The sequence below is a fragment of the Crinia signifera genome, chromosome 12, assembly GCF_055691185.1.
Source record: "Crinia signifera chromosome 12, ASM5569118v1, whole genome shotgun sequence".
NCBI classification, from domain to species: Eukaryota; Metazoa; Chordata; class Amphibia; order Anura; family Myobatrachidae; genus Crinia; species Crinia signifera.
In genome coordinates, this window is record NC_139228.1 from 686,934 (window position 1) to 707,887 (window position 20,954).

Here is a 20,954-nt window from a genome sequence, read left to right on the forward strand (position 1 = left end):
CCAGCCACCACCAGCAGCAGGTGCCAGTGCCATGTCTCCAGCCCAGCAGTCCCAGACCTGATTCTTCACCCATGTCCAGGTCACTGGGTTCCAAGGTGGAAGGTGAGTGGCTGGTTGCTCTGTGTCTGCTGCCTCCCTGCATGCTGCTGGGGCTGAGATCCAACTCTGGAAGTCAGCATGTAACCCCTGGCAGACCATGTGCTGTAACTCCATGGCAATGAGCATGTAACCCCTGGCAGACCATGTGCTGTAACTCCATGGCAACGAGCATGTTAACCCCTGGCAGAGCATGTAATACCTGGCAGAGCATGTGCTGTAACTCCATGGCAACGAGCATGTTAACCCCTGGCAGAGCATGTAACCCATAGCAACAAGCATTTTAATCCCCTAATATGCGATGAGCATTACAGTGTGTGGCATAACATGTAATGGGCATTATGGCATGTGGTAAAATATGTAATAGGTATTACGGTGTATGGCATAATGTGTACTGCCCACTACGGTGTGTGGCATAACGTGTAATGGGCATTATGGCATGTGGTAAAATATGTAAGAGGTATTACGGTGCATGGCATAATGTGTACTGCCCACTACGGTGTGTGGAATAACATGTAATGGACATTATGGCATGTGGTACAATATGTAATAGGTATTACGGTGTATGGCATAATGTGTACTGCCCACTATGGTGTGTGGCATAACGTGTAATGGGCATTATGGCATGTGGTAAAATATGTAAGAGGTATTACGGTGCATGGCATAATGTGTACTGCCCACTACGGTGTGTGGAATAATGTGTAATAGGCATTATGGCATGTGGTAAAATATGTAATAGGTGTCACGATCCGAGCTCTCAGACAGACTATCTTACCGGCTAAGTGCCTCCGCAGGCTCAGCTTGGGGTTCAGATGTCATCCCTGCCGGCGTCCTGTCTGCCGTGCGCCATCACCGCTGCCATCCTTTAGTCCTCTCAGCGCTGCTGAGTCGGCGGCTGCGCGGCGCACCGCTATCCTGACTCCCAGTGACAGTGCCCAGTGCACGGCAATCCGTCTGTCCGCCGCCATTGCTCCCAGTCACAAGCATGGCGTGCACAAACACTCTTTCCCGCCATAGCAGACATGGGGGCTGCCATGTTTTTCCCAGTCACATGTTTGCTCTGTCCAATCCTGTTGGTTCTGATCTCCCTGTCATACCTGCCCGGCCAATCCTGGCCACCCAGTGGGTATAAGTATGCAGGGAGCTCTCAGAACCATTGCTAGTGCTTCAGTTGTCTCCAGTGTGTGTTCAGCTGTCCTTGTCTCTGTGCAAGTGTATTCCTGCTGGTGTTGTTTCTCCTATGCTGCAGTGTACTCCAGGCATTCCATCTCCTGTGAAGTTCCAGGTTACTCCATCTCCTGCGATCCTGCTTCTACAGCCCAGCACTCAAGCCTAGCTCCGGGACTCTGGTCCTTCCGATGTTCCATCATCGCTCACCATCGATGTTCCATCATCGTCATTAAAGTCCGATATTCCGGATCTCCTACTTCCAGTTTCCGTCCGTCATTCCGGACCCACAGTCTCCACTCCATATCCGATATTCCGGATCCGATGTTCCACCATCGATACCACATCATCATCCAGCTGTAAAGTATCGCTATCTACATAGACTGTACTATATCATCTGCATACTTTACTGCCTGTGTATTACAACCATCTGCTAATAAAACTCGGTTGTATTTTACCACTGACTGTTCATTGGCTTCGGGTGCACTGTCACGCATTCTATGCGTAAGGGTCCTCTCCAACCTCCCCGGTTCAGGTACCGGTCCAGGTCCCCACCAGAGGTCTCAGTCTCGTCGACTCAGACCCCTGGTGTGACAGTAAGCACTAGCCTAATGGATCCAGCCGCAAGCCAAGCATCACCATCCAGCCCTGTACAGCAACTGGCTGTTCGCTTGGATCAGCAAGAGGCTGCGCAGAGCCAAGTGATTCATTGTCTCCAAGATCTGTCTTCCCAGATGGATAAACTACAGACCACTCTCAGTGGCCCTGAGCCTGTCAATGTACCTCCAAGTCCAGTTCATCCTCCTGTATTGGCCGCTGCACCTCGCCTTCATCTGTCTGTCCCCACTAAGTATGATGGGAACCCCAAGACCTGCAGAGGTTTTCTCAATCAGTGTGAGATTCACTTTGAGCTGCAACCCAGCAACTTCCCTACTGAAAGGGTCAAGATCGCCTACATCATCTCCCTCCTGTGTGGAGCAGCGTTAGAATGGGCGTCCCCATTATGGGAAAAATCTGATGCCATCCTGTCTAACTACAAGGACTTCGTGTCAACATTCCGGCGCATCTTCGATGAGCCTGGGCGATCAGCATCTGCCTCCACTGAACTCCTCCGTCTCAGACAGGGATCCCGCTCCGTCGGGCAATATCTGGTCCAATTCCAGATTCTGGCGTCTGAACTCTCCTGGTGTGATGGGGCCTTATACGCAGCTTTCTGGCATGGTCTATCCGACCGTATTAAGGATGAACTCGCTACCAGAGACTTACCCTCAGTGACCTTATATATAAGGTCTAAGTGACCTTATATCGTTATGTATTAAAGTAGACCTACGCTTCCGTGAAAGGGCTGTAGAACGTCACAAGAGCGCTCCAGGTAAAGTGCCAACTCCTCTGCCTTCTTTACCTGCTGCTCCAGTGGCTCATTCCAAAGAAGAACCAATGGAGATAAATCGTTTCCGTTTGTCTCCAGGAGAACGTCGATGTCGTCGGTTGGCACAGCTCTGTCTGTATTGTGCCGACCCTGCACATCAAATTGCTGCATGCCCAAAGCGTCAGGAAAACTCCTCCTCCTAGCCCGTCAAGGAGAGGGTAGGCTAGGAGTAATTAAGTCCTCTCCATCAGCAACTGATTGTGTACTTCCAGTTTCCCTACAAGTTGGTCAGCATTTCAAGATTGTCTCCGCAATTCTTGATTCCGGTGCCGCTGGCAACTTCGTAACTGCCGAACTGGTTCGCAAGTGGGGGTTGCCCACTGAAAGTCTTTCCAAGACTGTCTTCCTTACTGCTGTGGATGGCAGTAGGATTCCTGATGCGACAGTCTCCCGCAGAACTTTGCCACTTACAGTGAGAGTGGGAGTTCTGCACACTGAACTTTTGTCCTTTCTGGTACTACCCCGAGCCATTCATGCTCTGGTTCTGGGTTTACCCTGGTTCCGTCTTCATAATCCTCGCCTTGATTGGAAGACATCCGAAATCCTTTCCTGGGATCCTTCCTGCTCCGGTACCTGTCTCCAAAAGGTACTTCCAGCTCGTCATTCTTCAGCCGATGCAGCAGACCTTCCACCTCTTCCCTACAGAGAGTACTCAGATGTATTCAGCAAGTCTGGTGCTGATATTCTACCTCCTCACAGACCGTGGGATTGTCCTATCGACCTTATCCCAGGCAAAGAACCACCGAGAGGTAGAACCTATCCCCTCTCTCTTCCAGAGACTCAGGACATGACCGATTACATCAAGGAAAATCTGGCAAAGGGATTCATCCGTCCTTCATCTTCTCCTGCTGGCGCAGGATTCTTCTTCATAAAGAAGAAGGATGGAGGCCTACGTCCCTGCATTGATTATCGCGGCCTCAATGACATCACAGTAAAGAACAGATATCCGTTGCCCCTCAATACCGAGCTGTTTGACCGTGTCAGCGGTGTAACCATCTTCACGAAACTCGACCTGAGGGGCGCATATAATCTCATCCGCATACGAGAGGGCGACGAGTGGAAGACGGCGTTTAATACCAGAGACGGCCATTATGAGTACCTCGTCATGCCCTTCGGGCTCAGCAATGCCCCAGCCGTGTTCCAGCACTATGTCAACGAGATTTTTTGGGACATTCTGTATCGACATGTAGTCGTATATCTCGATGACATTTTAATCTACCCCAATAACATCGAAGAACATCGTTATTGGGTCAAAGAGGTCCTGTCCCGGCTGCGAGCTAATCATCTCTACTGTAAACTGGAGAAGTGTGTCTTCGAGGTGAAGTCTATACCCTTCCTAGGGTACATTGTCTCTGGTTCTGGTCTACAAATGGACCCAGGAAAACTGCAGGCCATTCAAGATTGGCCAATTCCCTCTTCGCTGAAAGGTATTCAACGTTTCCTGGGTTTTGCCAATTATTACAGAAAATTCATCCGTAACTTCTCTTCTATTGTGGCACCCATCACTGCCCTAACAAGAAAAGGGTCCAATCCAGCGAAGTGGCCGGCAGAAGCCATCAAAGCCTTCCATCTGTTGAAGCAGAGGTTCACTTCAGCTCCTGTGTTAAGACAGCCTGACACCACCTTGCCCTTTTATTCTCGAGGTCAACGCCTCCTCCGTGGGCGTTGGGGCAGTCCTCTCGCAAAAAGCGCCCGATGGACGTCTTCATCCCTGTGGGTTTTACTCTCGTAAGTTCCTGCCTGCAGAGTGTAACTATGCCATCGGCGATCAAGAGCTCCTCGCCATCAAGTTGGCATTAGAAGAATGGAGATATCTTCTAGAGGGCGCTGTCCATGAGATCACAATTATCACAGACCACAAGAATCTTCTGTACCTCAAGTCTGCTCAATGTTTAAACCCCCGTCAAGCCAGATGGACACTTTTCTTTTCCAGGTTCTGTTTCAAGCTGTCATTCTGTCCAGGGACACAAAATCGAAAAGCTGATGCCCTTTCCCGCTCATGGGAGCAAGATAGTGAGTCAAAGTCCACAAGTCAACATTTTATTATTGATCCAGTGGCCTTCTCCGCAACGGGAGTTTCAAATCTCACGCCCCCTACAGGGAAAAGATATGTAAAGCCAGCCCTAAGGAAGAAGCTGCTTTGTTGGTCGCATTCTTCAAAATTCGCTGGCCATGCAGGCATTCAGAAAACTTACGAGTTTATCACCAGGTCCTACTGGTGGCCGTCCCTCAAACAGGATGTACAGGACTTTGTCTCCTCTTGTGCTAAATGTGCCCAGCATAAGATCAGTCGTCAGTCTCCTCCTGGGCAATTGATGCCACTGTCAGTGCCACATCGTCCTTGGACGCACATATCTATGGACTTTGTAACTGATCTTCCAGAGTCTGACAAGTTCACTACCATCTGGGTGATTGTTGACCGGTTCACCAAGATGGCTCACTTCGTTCCCCTCACCGGTCTTCCGTCAGCTTCCAAGCTGTCCCAGCTCTTCATTAAAGAGATATTCAAGCTTCATGGTCTGCCTCTTGATATCATCTCCGATAGAGGGGTCCAATTCGTAGCCAAATTCTGGCAAAGCCTGTGCTCCCTGCTTCAAATCAAGCTAAAGTTTTCCACAGCCTATCACCCTCAAACAAATGGCCAAACGGAGAGGGTGAATCAGGATCTTGAAGCATTTCTCCGCACATATGTCTCTTCCTCCCAAGATGACTGGGCTCAACTTCTTCCGTGGGCAGAATTCTGCCATAACAACCAATATCACTCTTCATCAAATGTCACTCCATTCCTTGCCAACTATGGGTTTCATCCTCGAGTTCCTGACTTCACTCTGCAACCTGTGTCCTCTGTTCCAGCGGTCGACACGACCATCCGGCAATTCATCAAATCCTGGAAGCTCATTCGTTCTTCACTCCTGAAAGCTTCAAGCAGGTACAAAAAATTTGCCAACAGGAAACGCAGAGCTGTGCCAGCCCTCCGTCCAGGAGATCGTGTCTGGTTGTCAACCAAGAATCTTCGTTTGAGAGTGCCATCTATGAAGTTCGCTCCCCGATATATTGGCCCATTTCCAGTTGAGCGAGTCGTCAACCCTGTGGCCTACAAGCTCAAGTTGCCGCCTTATTTGAAAGTGCAAGCTACATTCCACATTTCGCTGCTCAAGCCGCTGGTTCTGAATCGCTTTCATTCCAAGCTCCCCAAGGCACCTAAGGTTTGCACCCAGCGTGGAACAGAATATGAGGTCAGTAAAATCTTGGACTCTCGCATCCGATATGGTCGTCTGCAGTATTTGATCGATTGGAAGGGCTACGGCCCCGAAGAACGATCATGGACCAATGCCATCGATGTCCATGCTCCCAGACTTATCCGGGCGTTCCACTCTAAGTTTCCCCGCAAGCCTAAAAGGTGTCCTGGGGCCACCCTGTCACGATCCGAGCTCTTAGACAGACTATCTTACCGGCTAAGTGCCTCCGCAGGCTCAGCTTGCGGTTCAGATGTCATCCCTGCCGGCGTCCTGTCTGCCGTGCGCCATCACTGCTGCCATCCTCCAGTCCTCTCAGCGCTGCTGAGTCCGCGGCTGCGCGGCGCACCGCTATCCTGACTCCCAGTGACAGTGCCCAGTGCACGGCAATCCGTCTGTCTGCCGCCATTGCTCCCAGTCACAAGCATGGCGTGCACAAACACTCTTTCCCGCCATAGCAGACATGGGGGCTGCCATGTTTTTCCCAGTCACATGTTTGCTCTGTCCAATCCTGTTGGTTCTGATCTCCCTGTCATACCTGCCCGGCCAATCCTGGCCACCCGGTGGGTATAAGTATGCAGGGAGCTCTCAGAACCATTGCTAGTGCTTCAGTTGTCTCCAGTGTGTGTTCAGCTGTCCTTGTCTCTGTGCAAGTGTATTCCTGCTGGTGTTGTTTCTCCTATGCTGCAGTGTACTCCAGGCATTCCATCTCCTGTGAAGTTCCAGGTTATTCCATCTCCTGCGATCCTGCTTCTACAGCCCAGCACTCAAGCCTAGCTCCGGGACTCTGGTCCTTCCGATGTTCCATCATCGCTCACCATCGATGTTCCATCATCGTCATTAAAGTCCGATATTCCGGATCTCCTACTTCCAGTTTCCGTCCGTCATTCCGGACCCACAGTCTCCACTCCATATCCGATATTCCGGATCCGATGTTCCACCATCGATACCACATCATCATCCAGCTGTAAAGTATCGCTATCTACATACACTGTACTATATCATCTGCATACTTTACTGCCTGTGTATTACAACCATCTGCTAATAAAACTCGGTTGTATTTTACCACTGACTGTTCATTGGCTTCGGGTGCACTGTCACGCATTCTATGCGTAAGGGTCCTCTCCAACCTCCCCGGTTCAGGTACCGGTCCAGGTCCCCACCAGAGGTCTCAGTCTCGTCGACTCAGACCCCTGGTGTGACAATAGGTATTACGGTGTATGGCATAATGTGTACTGTCCACTACGGTGTGTGGCATAACGTGTAATGGGCATTATGGCATGTGGTATAATATGTAAGAGGTATTACGGTGTATGGCATAATGTGTACTGCCCACTATGGTGTGTGGCATAACATGTAATGAGCTCTATGGCATGTGGTATAATATGTAATGGGTGTGTGACATGTGTAATAGACATTATGGTGTAAATTTTTGTCCCTGTATCCACCTTGGAAGCAGTGGCGTAACAACAGGTCCGCAGAGGAGCTCTGTCTATGGGGGACCCAGGAAGTTGTTGGTACCAGGGCCCAGGATTTCTCTTGGCGGACCTGTGCGGGTAACAGCGGGGCTAAGGACCGGTGACACAGTGCAGTTGACACTGGCGATGAGGACAGGTGATGCAGGGCAGGTGACACTAAGGATGAGGACAGATGGTGACACTAAGGAAGTGTACTGCTGATATCAGCGGATATGAGGACAGGTGATGCAGTGCAGGTGCCGCTGGGTATGAGGACAGGTGACTCAGTGCGGGTGCCACTGGGGATAAGGACAGGTGACGTAGTGCGGGTGGCACTTGGGATGAGGACAGGTGACATAGTGCAGGTGCCACTGAGTATGAGGACAGGTGATGTAGTGCGGAAGCCAGTGGGGGTGAGGACATGTGACGCAGTGCGGTTGCCAGTGGATATACGGACAGGTGAAGCACCACGGGTGCCAGTGAGAGCGATTGAGCTCACCTACTGTAAATAGGACATATAAAGATTGAACAGTAGATCTCTCAGAAAAGAACCTTGGGGGCACATACTGTTAGTGCTAGATGGGGCATAAGAGAAGACAAAAGGAATGGTCGGATAGGTGGGAGGACAGCCAGAAGAGGGTAGATAGGTAGGAGGACAGCCAGGAGAGGGTAGATAGGTAGGAGGACAGCCAGGAGAGGGTAGATAGGTGGGAGGACAGCAAGGAGAGGGTAGATAGGTGGGAGGACAGCAAGGAGAGGGTAGATAGGTGGGAGGACAGCCAGGAGAGGGTAGATAGTTGGGAGGACAGCCAGGAGATGGTAGATAGGTGGGAGGAGAGCCAGGAGAGGGTAGATAGTAGGGAGGACAGCCAGGAGATGGTGGATAGGTGGGAGGACAGCAAGGAGAGGGTAGATAGGTGGGAGGACAGCAAGGAGAGGGTAGATAGGTGGGAGAACAGCCAGTAGAGGGTAGAGAGGTGGGAGGACAGCCAGGAGAGGGTAGATAGGTGGGAGGAGAGCCAGGAGAGGGTAGATAGGTGGGAGGAGAGCCAGGAGATGGTAGATAGGTGGGAGGACAGCCAGGATATGGTAGATAGGTGGGAGGACAGCCAGGAGATGGTAGATAGGTGGGAGGACAGCCAGGAGAGTGTAGATAGGTCGGAGGACAGCCAGAAGATGGTAGATAGGTGGGAGGACAGACAGGAGAGGGTAGATAGGTGGGAGGACAGACAGGAGAGGGTAGATAGGTGGGAGGACAGACAGGAGAGGGTAGATAGGTGGGAGGACAGACAGGAGAGGGTAGATAGGTGGGAGGACAGACAGGAGAGGGTATATAGGTGGGAGGACAGCCAGGAGAGTGTAGATAGGTGGGAGGACAGCCAGGAGATGGTAGATAGGTGGGAGGACTGCCAGGAGATGGTAGATAGGTGGGAGGACTGCCAGGTGATGGTAGATAGGTGGGAGGACAGCCAGGAGAGTGTAGATTGGTGGGAGGACAGCCAGGAGAGTGTAGATTGGTGGGAGGACAGCCAGGAGAGTGTAGATAGGTGGGAGGACAGCCAGGAGAGTGTAGATAGGTGGGAGGACAGCCAGGAAAGGGTAGATAGGTGGGAGGACAGCCAGGAGATGGTATATAGGTGGGAGGACAGCCAGGAGAGTGTAGATAGGTGGGAGGACAGCCAGGAAAGGGTAGATAGGTGGGAGGACAGCCAGGAGATGGTATATAGGTGGGAGGACAGCCAGGAGAGTGTAGATAGGTGGGAGGACAGCCAGGATAGTGTAGATAGGTGGGAGGACAGCCAGGAGAGGGTAGATTGGTGGGAGGACAGCCAGGAGATGGTAGATAGGTGGGAGGACAGGCAGGAGATGGTAGATAGGTGGGAGGACAGCCAGGAGATGGTAGATAGGTGGGAGGACTGCCAGGTGATGGTAGATAGGTGGGAGGACAGCCAGGAGAGTGTAGATAGGTGGGAGGACAGCCAGGAGAGTGTAGATAGGTGGGAGGAGAGCCAGGAAAGGGTAGATAGGTGGGAGGACAGCCAGGAGATGGTAGATAGGTGGGAGGACAGCCAGGAGATGGTAGATAGGTTGGAGGACAGCCAGGAGAGTGTAGATAGGTGGGAGGACAGCCAGGAGAGTGTAGATAGGTGGGAGGAGAGCCAGGAAAGGGTAGATAGGTGGGAGGACAGCCAGGAGATGGTAGATAGGTGGGAGGACAGCCAGGAGATGGTAGATAGGTGGGAGGACAGCCAGGAGATGGTAGATAGGTGGGAGGACTGCCAGGAGATGGTAGATAGGTGGGAGGACTGCCAGGTGATGGTAGATAGGTGGGAGGACAGCCAGGAGAGTGTAGATTGGTGGGAGGACAGCCAGGAGAGTGTAGATTGGTGGGAGGACAGCCAGGAGAGTGTAGATAGGTGGGAGGACAGCCAGGAGAGTGTAGATAGGTGGGAGGACAGCCAGGAAAGGGTAGATAGGTGGGAGGACAGCCAGGAGATGGTATATAGGTGGGAGGACAGCCAGGAGAGTGTAGATAGGTGGGAGGACAGCCAGGAAAGGGTAGATAGGTGGGAGGACAGCCAGGAGATGGTATATAGGTGGGAGGACAGCCAGGAGAGTGTAGATAGGTGGGAGGACAGCCAGGATAGTGTAGATAGGTGGGAGGACAGCCAGGAGAGGGTAGATTGGTGGGAGGACAGCCAGGAGATGGTAGATAGGTGGGAGGACAGGCAGGAGATGGTAGATAGGTGGGAGGACAGCCAGGAGATGGTAGATAGGTGGGAGGACTGCCAGGTGATGGTAGATAGGTGGGAGGACAGCCAGGAGAGTGTAGATAGGTGGGAGGAGAGCCAGGAAAGGGTAGATAGGTGGGAGGACAGCCAGGAGATGGTAGATAGGTGGGAGGACAGCCAGGAGATGGTAGATAGGTTAGAGGACAGCCAGGAGAGTGTAGATAGGTGGGAGGACAGCCAGGAGAGTGTAGATAGGTGGGAGGAGAGCCAGGAAAGGGTAGATAGGTGGGAGGACAGCCAGGAGATGGTAGATAGGTGGGAGGACAGCCAGGAGATGGTAGATAGGTGGGAGGACAGCCAGGAGATGGTAGATAGGTGGGAGGACAGCCAGGAGATGGTAGATAGGTGGGAGGACAGCCAGGAGAGTGTAGATAGGTGGGAGGACAGCCAGGAGATGGTAGATAGGTGGGAGGACAGCCAGGAGAGTGTAGATAGGTGGGAGGACAGCCAGGAGATGGTATATAGATGGGAGGACAGCCAGGAGATGGTATATAGATGGGAGGACAGCCAGGAGATGGTATATAGATGGGAGGACAGCAGGAGATGGTAGATAGGTGGGAGGACAGCCAGGAGAGTGTAGATAGGTGGGAGGACAGCCAGGAGAGTGTAGATAGGTGGGAGGACAGCCAGGAGATGGTAGATAGGTGGGAGGGCAGCCAGGGGAGGGTAGAGTAGTGCCCATGGATCCTAGGCAGAAGCCATCTATGACACTGCTGATATTGGTCATTGTTAGATACTAGGGTTATACCATAAATTCTCAGCAACAATCACTGGCATCACTGTGAGCAGGTTTGTGGCTTCATAAACACCACTCTGTGCTAATTAACAATATTGTCCACAGTTTGCCGATGTCGAGTGTACACATTGAACGATATCGTTAAACTATATAGGTGCCCGCGGACGATGCAGGTCATTGACTATATATACTGTATATTGACCTGCATGTCCAGCTGGGGGTCATTAATGATCGCACATCAGTAACGATACTGAGTCCTAGTGGTCAGTGATGAGCCTGTGACGTGTCCATGGCGTGGCCCATATGTGTCTCCCACTATTACTGTATCATCTAATGGTGGCTCCTGTCTCACATTCCCAGCCTCCAGCATCAGAGAGGAGCCTGACCCAAAAACGGAGAACAATCGCCTCTTATGCGAGGTCCAGGACACCTTCTCTTTCCTGGACAGCCCAGAGACCAGCGCTGAGGAGGAGATGTTGGGTTCCAAGATGGCCGAGTATTCTGTGGCTGGGGAAATACTGGAGTATGACCTGCGGAGGGAAATGCAGGCAAGGCTCCATTATTATTACTGAGAGAATATACATCATGGCGGGATACGGCCATTGTGTCGACACCACTAGGTCGACATGAAGGAAGGTCAACATGACTTTAGGTCGACAGGGTCCATAGGTCAACATGGTTTTTTTTACTGTTTTTTGAGCCGACATGTGCCAACAGGTGGTATTTCATGCCCCATCCACTAGGGCGAGGTGGGAGAATAAAATAGTCTGCCTGAAGCATGGCGAGCGCAGCGAGGGGACGCGGTGCTACGTGGTAGTGTTTCGGGTGACTTTTTCACTGTCAACCTTAGCCATGTCGACCTAATAACCCTGTCGGCCTTACCCATGTGGACCTAATGACCCTGTCGACCTTACCCATGTCGACCTAATGACCCTGTCAACCTAATAACCCTGTCGAACTTACCCATGTTGACCTAATAACCCATATCGACCTTACTTATGTCGACCTACTGACCCTTTCAACCTAACCTATGTCGACCTTTCTGCATGTTGACCTTAAATCATGTCAACCTTAAGCCATGTCAACCTAATGGTGTCGAGTCGACCTAATGTTTTTCGACCTACTTGCTGGCGATCTAATGAGCCATACCCATTATGGCAGCTCTTACTTCTCCTATATATCATCTGTAACCAGCGTCCCACCATGTTACTGTCCCTCTTCTCCTGCTGAGATCATATCACATGTTATACATTCTCCTCCCTCCAGTACATTCTGCGCTGGAGGAAACCATAAGAGCTGACAGTCAGTACCAGTGGGGTGCACTTGGTATGGTGACTTCTCACTGGCTCCCACTGGCTGGTAGCATAACATTACAGAACACTCCTGTATTATTAGCATAAATCTCAGTGCCCCTCCCACTGGCTGGTAGCATAACATTACAGTACACTCCTGTATTATTAGCATAAATCTCAGTGCCCCTCCCACTGGCTGGTAGCATAACATTACAGTACACACCTGTATTATTAGCATAAATCTCAGTGCCCCTCCCACTGTCTGGTAGTATAACATTACAGTACACTCCTGTATTATTAGCATAAATCTCAGTGCCCCTCCCACTGGCTGGTAGTATAACATTACAGTACACTCCTGTATTATTAGCATAAATCTCAGTGCCCCTCCCACTGGCTGGTAGCATAACATTACAGTACACACCTGTATTATTAGCATAAATCTCAGTGCCCCTCCCACTGGCTGGTAGCATAACATTACAGTACACTCCTGTATTATTAGCATAAATCTCAGTGCCACTCCCACTGGCTGGTAGTATAACATTACAGTACACTCCTGTATTATTAGCATAAATCTCAGTGCCCCTCCCACTGGCTGGTAGTATAACATTACAGTACACTCCTGTATTATTAGCATAAATCTCAGTGCCCCTCCCACTGGCTGGTAGTATAACATTACAGTACACTCCTGTATTAGCATAAATCTCAGTGCCCCTCCCACTGGCTGGTGAGTATAACATTACAGTACACTCCTGTATTATTAGCATAAATCTCAGTGCCCCTCCCACTGGCTGGTAGAATAACATTACAGTACACTCCTGTATTATTAGCATAAATCTCAGTGCCCCTCCCACTGGCTGGTAGTATAACATTACAGTACACACCTGTATTATTAGCATAAATCTCAGTGCCCCTCCCACTGGCTGGTAGCATAACATTACAGTACACACCTGTATTATTAGCATAAATCTCAGTGCCCCAACCCACTGGCTGGTAGTATAACATTACAGTACACTCCTGTATTATTAGCATAAATCTCAGTGCCCCTCCCACTGGTTGGTAGTATAACATTACAGTACACTCCTGTATTATTAGCATAAATCTCAGTGCCCCTCCCCACTGGCTGTTAGTATAACATTACAGTACACACCTGTATTATTAGCATAAATCTCAGTGCCCCTCCCACTGGCTGGTAGTATAACATTACAGTACACTCCTGTATTATTAGCATAAATCTCAGTGCCCCTCCCCACTGGCTGTTAGTATAACATTACAGTACACACCTATATTATTAGCATAAATCTCAGTGCCCCTCCCACTGGCTGGTAGTATAACATTACAGTACACTCCTGTATTATTAGCATAAATCTCAGTGCCCCTCCCACTGGTTGGTAGCATAACATTACAGTACACTCCTGTATTATTAGCATAAATCTCAGTGCCCCTCCCACTGGCTGGTAGTATAACATTACAGTACACTCCTGTATTATTAGCATAAATCTCAGTGCCCCTCCCACTGGCTGGTAGTATAACATTACAGTACACTCCTGTATTATTAGCATAAATCTCAGTGCCCCTCCCACTGGCTGGTAGCATAACATTACAGTACACACCTGTATTATTAGCATAAATCTCAGTGCCCCTCCCACTGGCTGGTAGTATAACATTACAGTACACTCCTGTATTATTAGCATAAATCTCAGTGCCACTCCCACTGGCTGGTAGTATAACATTACAGTACACTCCTGTATTATTAGCATAAATCTCAGTGCCACTCCCACTGGCTGGTAGTATAACATTACAGTACACTCCTGTATTATTAGCATAAATCTCAGTGCCCCTCCCACTGGCTGGTAGTATAACATTACAGTACACTCCTGTATTATTAGCATAAATCTCAGTGCCCCTCCCACTGGCTGGTAGTATAACATTACAGTACACTCCTGTATTATTAGCATAAATCTCAGTGCCCCTCCCACTGGCTGGTAGTATAACATTACAGTACACTCCTGTATTAGCATAAATCTCAGTGCCCCTCCCACTGGCTGGTGAGTATAACATTACAGTACACTCCTGTATTATTAGCATAAATCTCAGTGCCCCTCCCACTGGCTGGTAGTATAACATTACAGTACACTCCTGTATTATTAGCATAAATCTCAGTGCCCCTCCCACTGGCTGGTAGTATAACATTACAGTACACACCTGTATTATTAGCATAAATCTCAGTGCCCCAACCCACTGGCTGGTAGTATAACATTACAGTACACTCCTGTATTATTAGCATAAATCTCAGTGCCCCTCCCACTGGCTGGTAGTATAACATTACAGTACACTCCTGTATTATTAGCATAAATCTCAGTGCCCCTCCCCACTGGCTGTTAGTATAACATTACAGTACACACCTGTATTATTAGCATAAATCTCAGTGCCCCTCCCACTGGCTGGTAGTATAACATTACAGTACACTCCTGTATTATTAGCATAAATCTCAGTGCCCCTCCCCACTGGCTGTTAGTATAACATTACAGTACACACCTATATTATTAGCATAAATCTCAGTGCCCCTCCCACTGGCTGGTAGTATAACATTACAGTACACTCCTGTATTATTAGCATAAATCTCAGTGCCCCTCCCACTGGTTGGTAGCATAACATTACAGTACACTCCTGTATTATTAGCATGGTACTTCTTTACTTTCACGGCGCCACTCTAGATAGGACAGATAGGATACTAGATAGGATACGATTTGTATGCGATTTGACATAAGATATCGCATAAGATATAGGATAGGACAGATAGGATACTAGATAGGATACGATTTGTATGCGATTTGACATAAGATATCGCATAAGATATAGGATAAGATTTACTATCCATTTCATTACCCCACTATCCACTAGGGCGTGGAGTGAGAATAGAATAGTGTGGCGAGCGCAGCGAGCCACCGAGCCCGAAGCGTGGCGAGCGCAGCGAGCCCCGCGAGGGGACACGGATGTTGTTTGAAAGCAAGTCCCCAATATCGCATGCCATTTGCATGCAATTCCATAAAATACATTCCGTGTCCCCTCGCGGGGCTCGCTGCGCTCGCCACGCTTCGGGCTCGGTGGCTCGCTGCGCTCGCCACACTATTCTATTCTCACTCCACGCCCTAGTGGATAGTGGGGTAATGAAATGGATAGTAAATCTTATCCTATATCTTATGCGATATCTTATGTCAAATCGCATACAAATCGTATCCTATCTTATCTGTCCTATCTGTCCTATCTGTCCTATCTGTCCTATCTAGTGGCGCCGTGAAAGTAAAGAAGTACCATTAGCATAAATCTCAGTGCCCCTCCCACTGGCTGGTGAGCATAACATTACAGTACACTCCTGTATTATTAGCATAAATCTCAGTGCCACTCCCACTGGCTGGTAGTATAACATTACAGTACACTCCTGTATTATTAGCATAAATCTCAGTGCCCCTCCCACTGGTTGGTAGCATAACATTACAGTACACTCCTGTATTATTAGCATAAATCTCAGTGCCCCTCCCACTGGCTGGTAGCATAACATTACAGTACACTCCTGTATTATTAGCATAAATCTCAGTGCCCCTCCCACTGGCTGGTAGCATAACATTACAGTACACTCCTGTATTATTAGCATAAATCTCAGTGCCCCTCCCACTGGCTGGTAGCATAACATTACAGTACACTCCTGTATTATTAGCATAAATCTCAGTGCCCCTCCCACTGGCTGGTAGCATAACATTACAGTACACTCCTGTATTATTAGCATAAATCTCAGTGCCCCTCCCACTGGCTGGTGAGCATAACATTACAGTACACACCTGTATTATTAGCATAAATCTCAGTGCCCCTCCCACTGGCTGGTAGTATAACATTACAGTACACACCTGTATTATTAGCATAAATCTCAGTGCCCCTCCCACTGGCTGGTAGCATAACATTACAGTACACTCCTGTATTATTAGCATAAATCTCAGTGCCCCTCCCACTGGCTGGTGAGCATAACAATACAGTACACTCCTGTATTATTAGCATAAATCTCAGTGCCACTCCTACTGGCTGGTAGTATAACATTACAGTACACTCCTGTATTATTAGCATAAATCTCAGTGCCCCTCCCACTGGCTGGTAGTATAACACAGTACACACCTGTATTATTAGCATAAATCTCAGTGTCCCTCTCACTGGCTGGTAGTATAACATTACAGTACACTCCTGTATTATTAGCATAAATCTCAGTGCCACTCCCACTGGCTGGTAGTATAACATTACAGTACACTCCTGTATTATTAGCATAAATCTCAGTGCCCCTCCCACTGGTTGGTAGCATAACATTACAGTACACTCCTGTATTATTAGCATAAATCTCAGTGCCCCTCCCACTGGCTGGTAGCATAACATTACAGTACACTCCTGTATTATTAGCATAAATCTCAGTGTCCCTCCCACTGGCTGGTAGCATAACATTACAGTACACTCCTGTATTATTAGCATAAATCTCAGTGCCCCTCCCACTGGCTGGTAGTATAACATTACAGTACACACCTGTATTATTAGCATAAATCTCAGTGCCCCTCCCACTGGCTGGTAGTATAACATTACAGTACACTCCTGTATTATTAGCATAAATCTCAGTGCCCCTCCCACTGGTTGGTAGCATAACATTACAGTACACTCCTGTATTATTAGCATAAATCTCAGTGCCCCTCCCACTGGCTGGTAGCATAACATTACAGTACACTCCTGTATTAGCATAAATCTCAGTGCCCCTCCCACTGGCTGGTGAGTATAACATTACAGTACACTCCTGTATTATTAGCATAAATCTCAGTGCCCCTCCCACTGGCTGGTAGTATAACATTACAGTACACTCCTGTATTATTAGCATAAATCTCAGTGCCCCTCCCACTGGCTGGTAGTATAACATTACAGTACACACCTGTATTATTAGCATAAATCTCAGTGCCCCTCCCACTGGCTGGTAGTATAACATTACAGTACACACCTGTATTATTAGCATAAATCTCAGTGCCCCTCCCACTGGCTGGTAGTATAACATTACAGTACACTCCTGTATTATTAGCATAAATCTCAGTGCCCCTCCCCACTGGCTGGTAGTATAACATTACAGTACACTCCTGTATTATTAGCATAAATCTCAGTGCCCCTCCCCACTGGCTGTTAGTATAACATTACAGTACACACCTGTATTATTAGCATAAATCTCAGTGCCCCTCCCACTGGCTGGTAGTATAACATTACAGTACACTCCTGTATTATTAGCATAAATCTCAGTGCCCCTCCCCACTGGCTGTTAGCATAACATTACAGTACACACCTGTATTATTAGCATAAATCTCAGTGCCCCTCCCACTGGCTGGTAGCATAACATTACAGTACACTCCTGTATTATTAGCATAAATCTCAGTGCCCCTCCCACTGGTTGGTAGCATAACATTACAGTACACTCCTGTATTATTAGCATAAATCTCAGTGCCCCTCCCACTGGCTGGTGAGCATAACATTACAGTACACTCCTGTATTATTAGCATAAATCTCAGTGCCCCTCCCACTGGCTGGTAGTATAACATTACAGTACACTCCTGTATTATTAGCATAAATCTCAGTGCCCCTCCCACTGGCTGGTAGCATAACATTACAGTACACTCCTGTATTATTAGCATAAATCTCAGTGCCCCTCCCACTGGCTGGTAGCATAACATTACAGTACACTCCTGTATTATTAGCATAAATCTCAGTGCCCCTCCCACTGGCTGGTAGCATAACATTACAGTACACTCCTGTATTATTAGCATAAATCTCAGTGCCCCTCCCACTGGCTGGTAGCATAACATTACAGTACACTCCTGTATTATTAGCATAAATCTCAGTGCCCCTCCCACTGGCTGGTAGCATAACATTACAGTACACTCCTGTATTATTAGCATAAATCTCAGTGCCCCTCCCACTGGCTGGTAGCATAACATTACAGTACACTCCTGTATTATTAGCATAAATCTCAGTGCCCCTCCCACTGGCTGGTAGCATAACATTACAGTACACACCTGTATTATTAGCATAAATCTCAGTGCCCCTCCCACTGGCTGGTAGTATAACATTACAGTACACACCTGTATTATTAGCATAAATCTCAGTGCCCCTCCCACTGGCTGGTAGCATAACATTACAGTACACTCCTGTATTATTAGCATAAATCTCAGTGCCCCTCCCACTGGCTGGTAGCATAACATTACAGTACACTCCTGTATTATTAGCATAAATCTCAGTGCCCCTCCCACTGGCTGGTAGCATAACATTACAGTACACTCCTGTATTATTAGCATAAATCTCAGTGCCCCTCCCACTGGCTGGTAGTATTACATTACAGTACACTCCTGTATTATTAGCATAAATCTCAGTGCCCCTCCCACTGGCTGGTAGTATTACATTACAGTACACTCCTGTATTATTAGCATAAATCTCAGTGCCCCTCCCACTGGCTGGTAGTATACCATTACAGTACACACCTGTATTATTAGCATAAATCTCAGTGCCCCTCCCACTGGCTGGTAGTATAACATTACAGTACACACCTGTATTATTAGCATAAATCTCAGTGCCCCTCCCACTGGCTGGTAGTATAACATTACAGTACACTCCTGTATTATTAGCATAAATCTCAGTGCCCCTCCCACTGGCTGGTAGTATAACATTACAGTACACACCTGTATTATAAGCATAAATCTCAGTGCCCCTCCCACTGGCTGGTAGTATAACATTACAGTACACACCTGTATTATTAGCATAAATCTCAGTGCCCCTCCCACTGGCTGGTAGTATAACATTACAGTACACACCTGTATTATTAGCATAAATCTCAGTGCCCCTCCCACTGGCTGGTAGTACACTCCTGTATTATTAGCATAAATCTCAGTGCCCCTCCCACTGGCTGGTAGCATAACATTACAGTACACTCCTGTATTATTAGCATAAATCTCAGTGCCCCTCCCACTGGCTGGTAGCATAACATTACAGTACACTCCTGTATTATTAGCATAAATCTCAGTGCCCCTCCCACTGGCTGGTAGCATAACATAACAGTACACTCCTGTATTATTAGCATAAATCTCAGTGCCCCTCCCACTGGCTGGTAGCATAACATTACAGTACACTCCTGTATTATTAGCATAAATCTCAGTGCCCCTCCCACTGGCTGGTAGCATAACATTACAGTACACTCCTGTATTATTAGCATAAATCTCAGTGCCCCTCCCACTGGCTGGTGAGCATAACAATACAGTACACTCCTGTATTATTAGCATAAATCTCAGTGCCACTCCCACTGGCTGGTAGTATAACATTACAGTACACTCCTGTATTATTAGCATAAATCTCAGTGCCCCTCCCACTGGTTGGTAGCATAACATTACAGTACACTCCTGTATTATTAGCATAAATCTCAGTGCCCCGCCCACTGGCTGGTAGCGTAACATTACAGTACACTCCTGTATTATTAGCATAAATCTCAGTGTCCCTCCCACTGGCTGGTAGCGTAACATTACAGTACACTCCTGTATTATTAGCATAAATCTCAGTGCCCCTCCCACTGGCTGGTAGCATAACATTACAGTACACACCTGTATTATTAGCATAAATCTCAGTGCCCCTCCCACTGGCTGGTAGTATAACATTACAGTACACTCCTGTATTATTAGCATAAATCTCAGTGCCCCTCCCACTGGTTGGTAGCATAACATTACAGTACACTCCTGTATTATTAGCATAAATCTCAGTGCCCCTCCCACTGGCTGGTAGCATAACATTACAGTACACCTGTATTATTAGCATAAATCTCAGTGCCCCTCCCACTGGCTGGTGAGTATAACATTACAGTACACCTGTATTATTAGCATAAATCTCAGTGCCCCTCCCACTGGCTGGTAGTATAACATTACAGTACACTCCTGTATTATTAGCATAAATCTCAGTGCCCCTCCCACTGGCTGGTAGTATAACATTACAGTACACACCTGTATTATTAGCATAAATCTCAGTGCCCCTCCCACTGGCTGGTAGCATAACATTACAGTACACACCTGTATTATTAGCATAAATCTCAGTGCCCCTCCCACTGGCTGGTAGCATAACATTACAGTACACTCCTGTATTATTAGCATAAATCTCAGTGCCCCTCCCACTGGCTGGTAGTATAACATTACAGTACACTCCTGTATTATTAGCATAAATCTCAGTGCCCCTCCCCACTGGCTGTTAGTATAACATTACAGTACACACCTGTATTATTAGCATAAATCTCAGTGCCCCTCCCACTGGCTGGTGAGCATAACATTACAGTACACTCCTGTATTATTAGCATAAATCTCAGTGCCCCTCCCACTGGCTGGTGAGCATAACAATACAGTACACTCCTGTATTATTAGCATAAATCTCAGTGCCACTCCCACTGGCTGGTAGTATAACATTACAGTACACTCCTGTATTATTAGCATAAATCTCAGTGTCCCTCCCACTGGCTGGTAGTATTACATTACAGTACACTCCTGTATTATTAGCATAAATCTCAGTGCCCCTCCCACTGGCTGGTAGTATACCATTACAGTACACACCTGTATTATTAGCATAAATCTCAGTGCCCCTCCCACTGGCTGGTAGTATAACATTACAGTACACTCCTGTATTATTAGCATAAATCTCAGTGGACTCCCAATGGCTG

General features: G+C 48.1%; 1 protein-coding gene across 2 annotated transcripts in view; it reads left to right on the forward strand.

Moving 5' to 3' along the window:
• Window positions 1-20,954, forward strand: part of LOC146049909 (uncharacterized) — a 104,734-nt gene that overhangs the window by 75,018 nt on the left and 8,762 nt on the right. For both annotated transcript variants that reach the window (XM_083166590.1, XM_083166591.1), the window contains one exon: window positions 11,274-11,461. In XM_083166590.1, coding sequence (XP_083022716.1) covers window positions 11,274-11,461 — 188 coding nt within the window. The remainder of the gene's footprint in view (window positions 1-11,273; window positions 11,462-20,954) is intronic.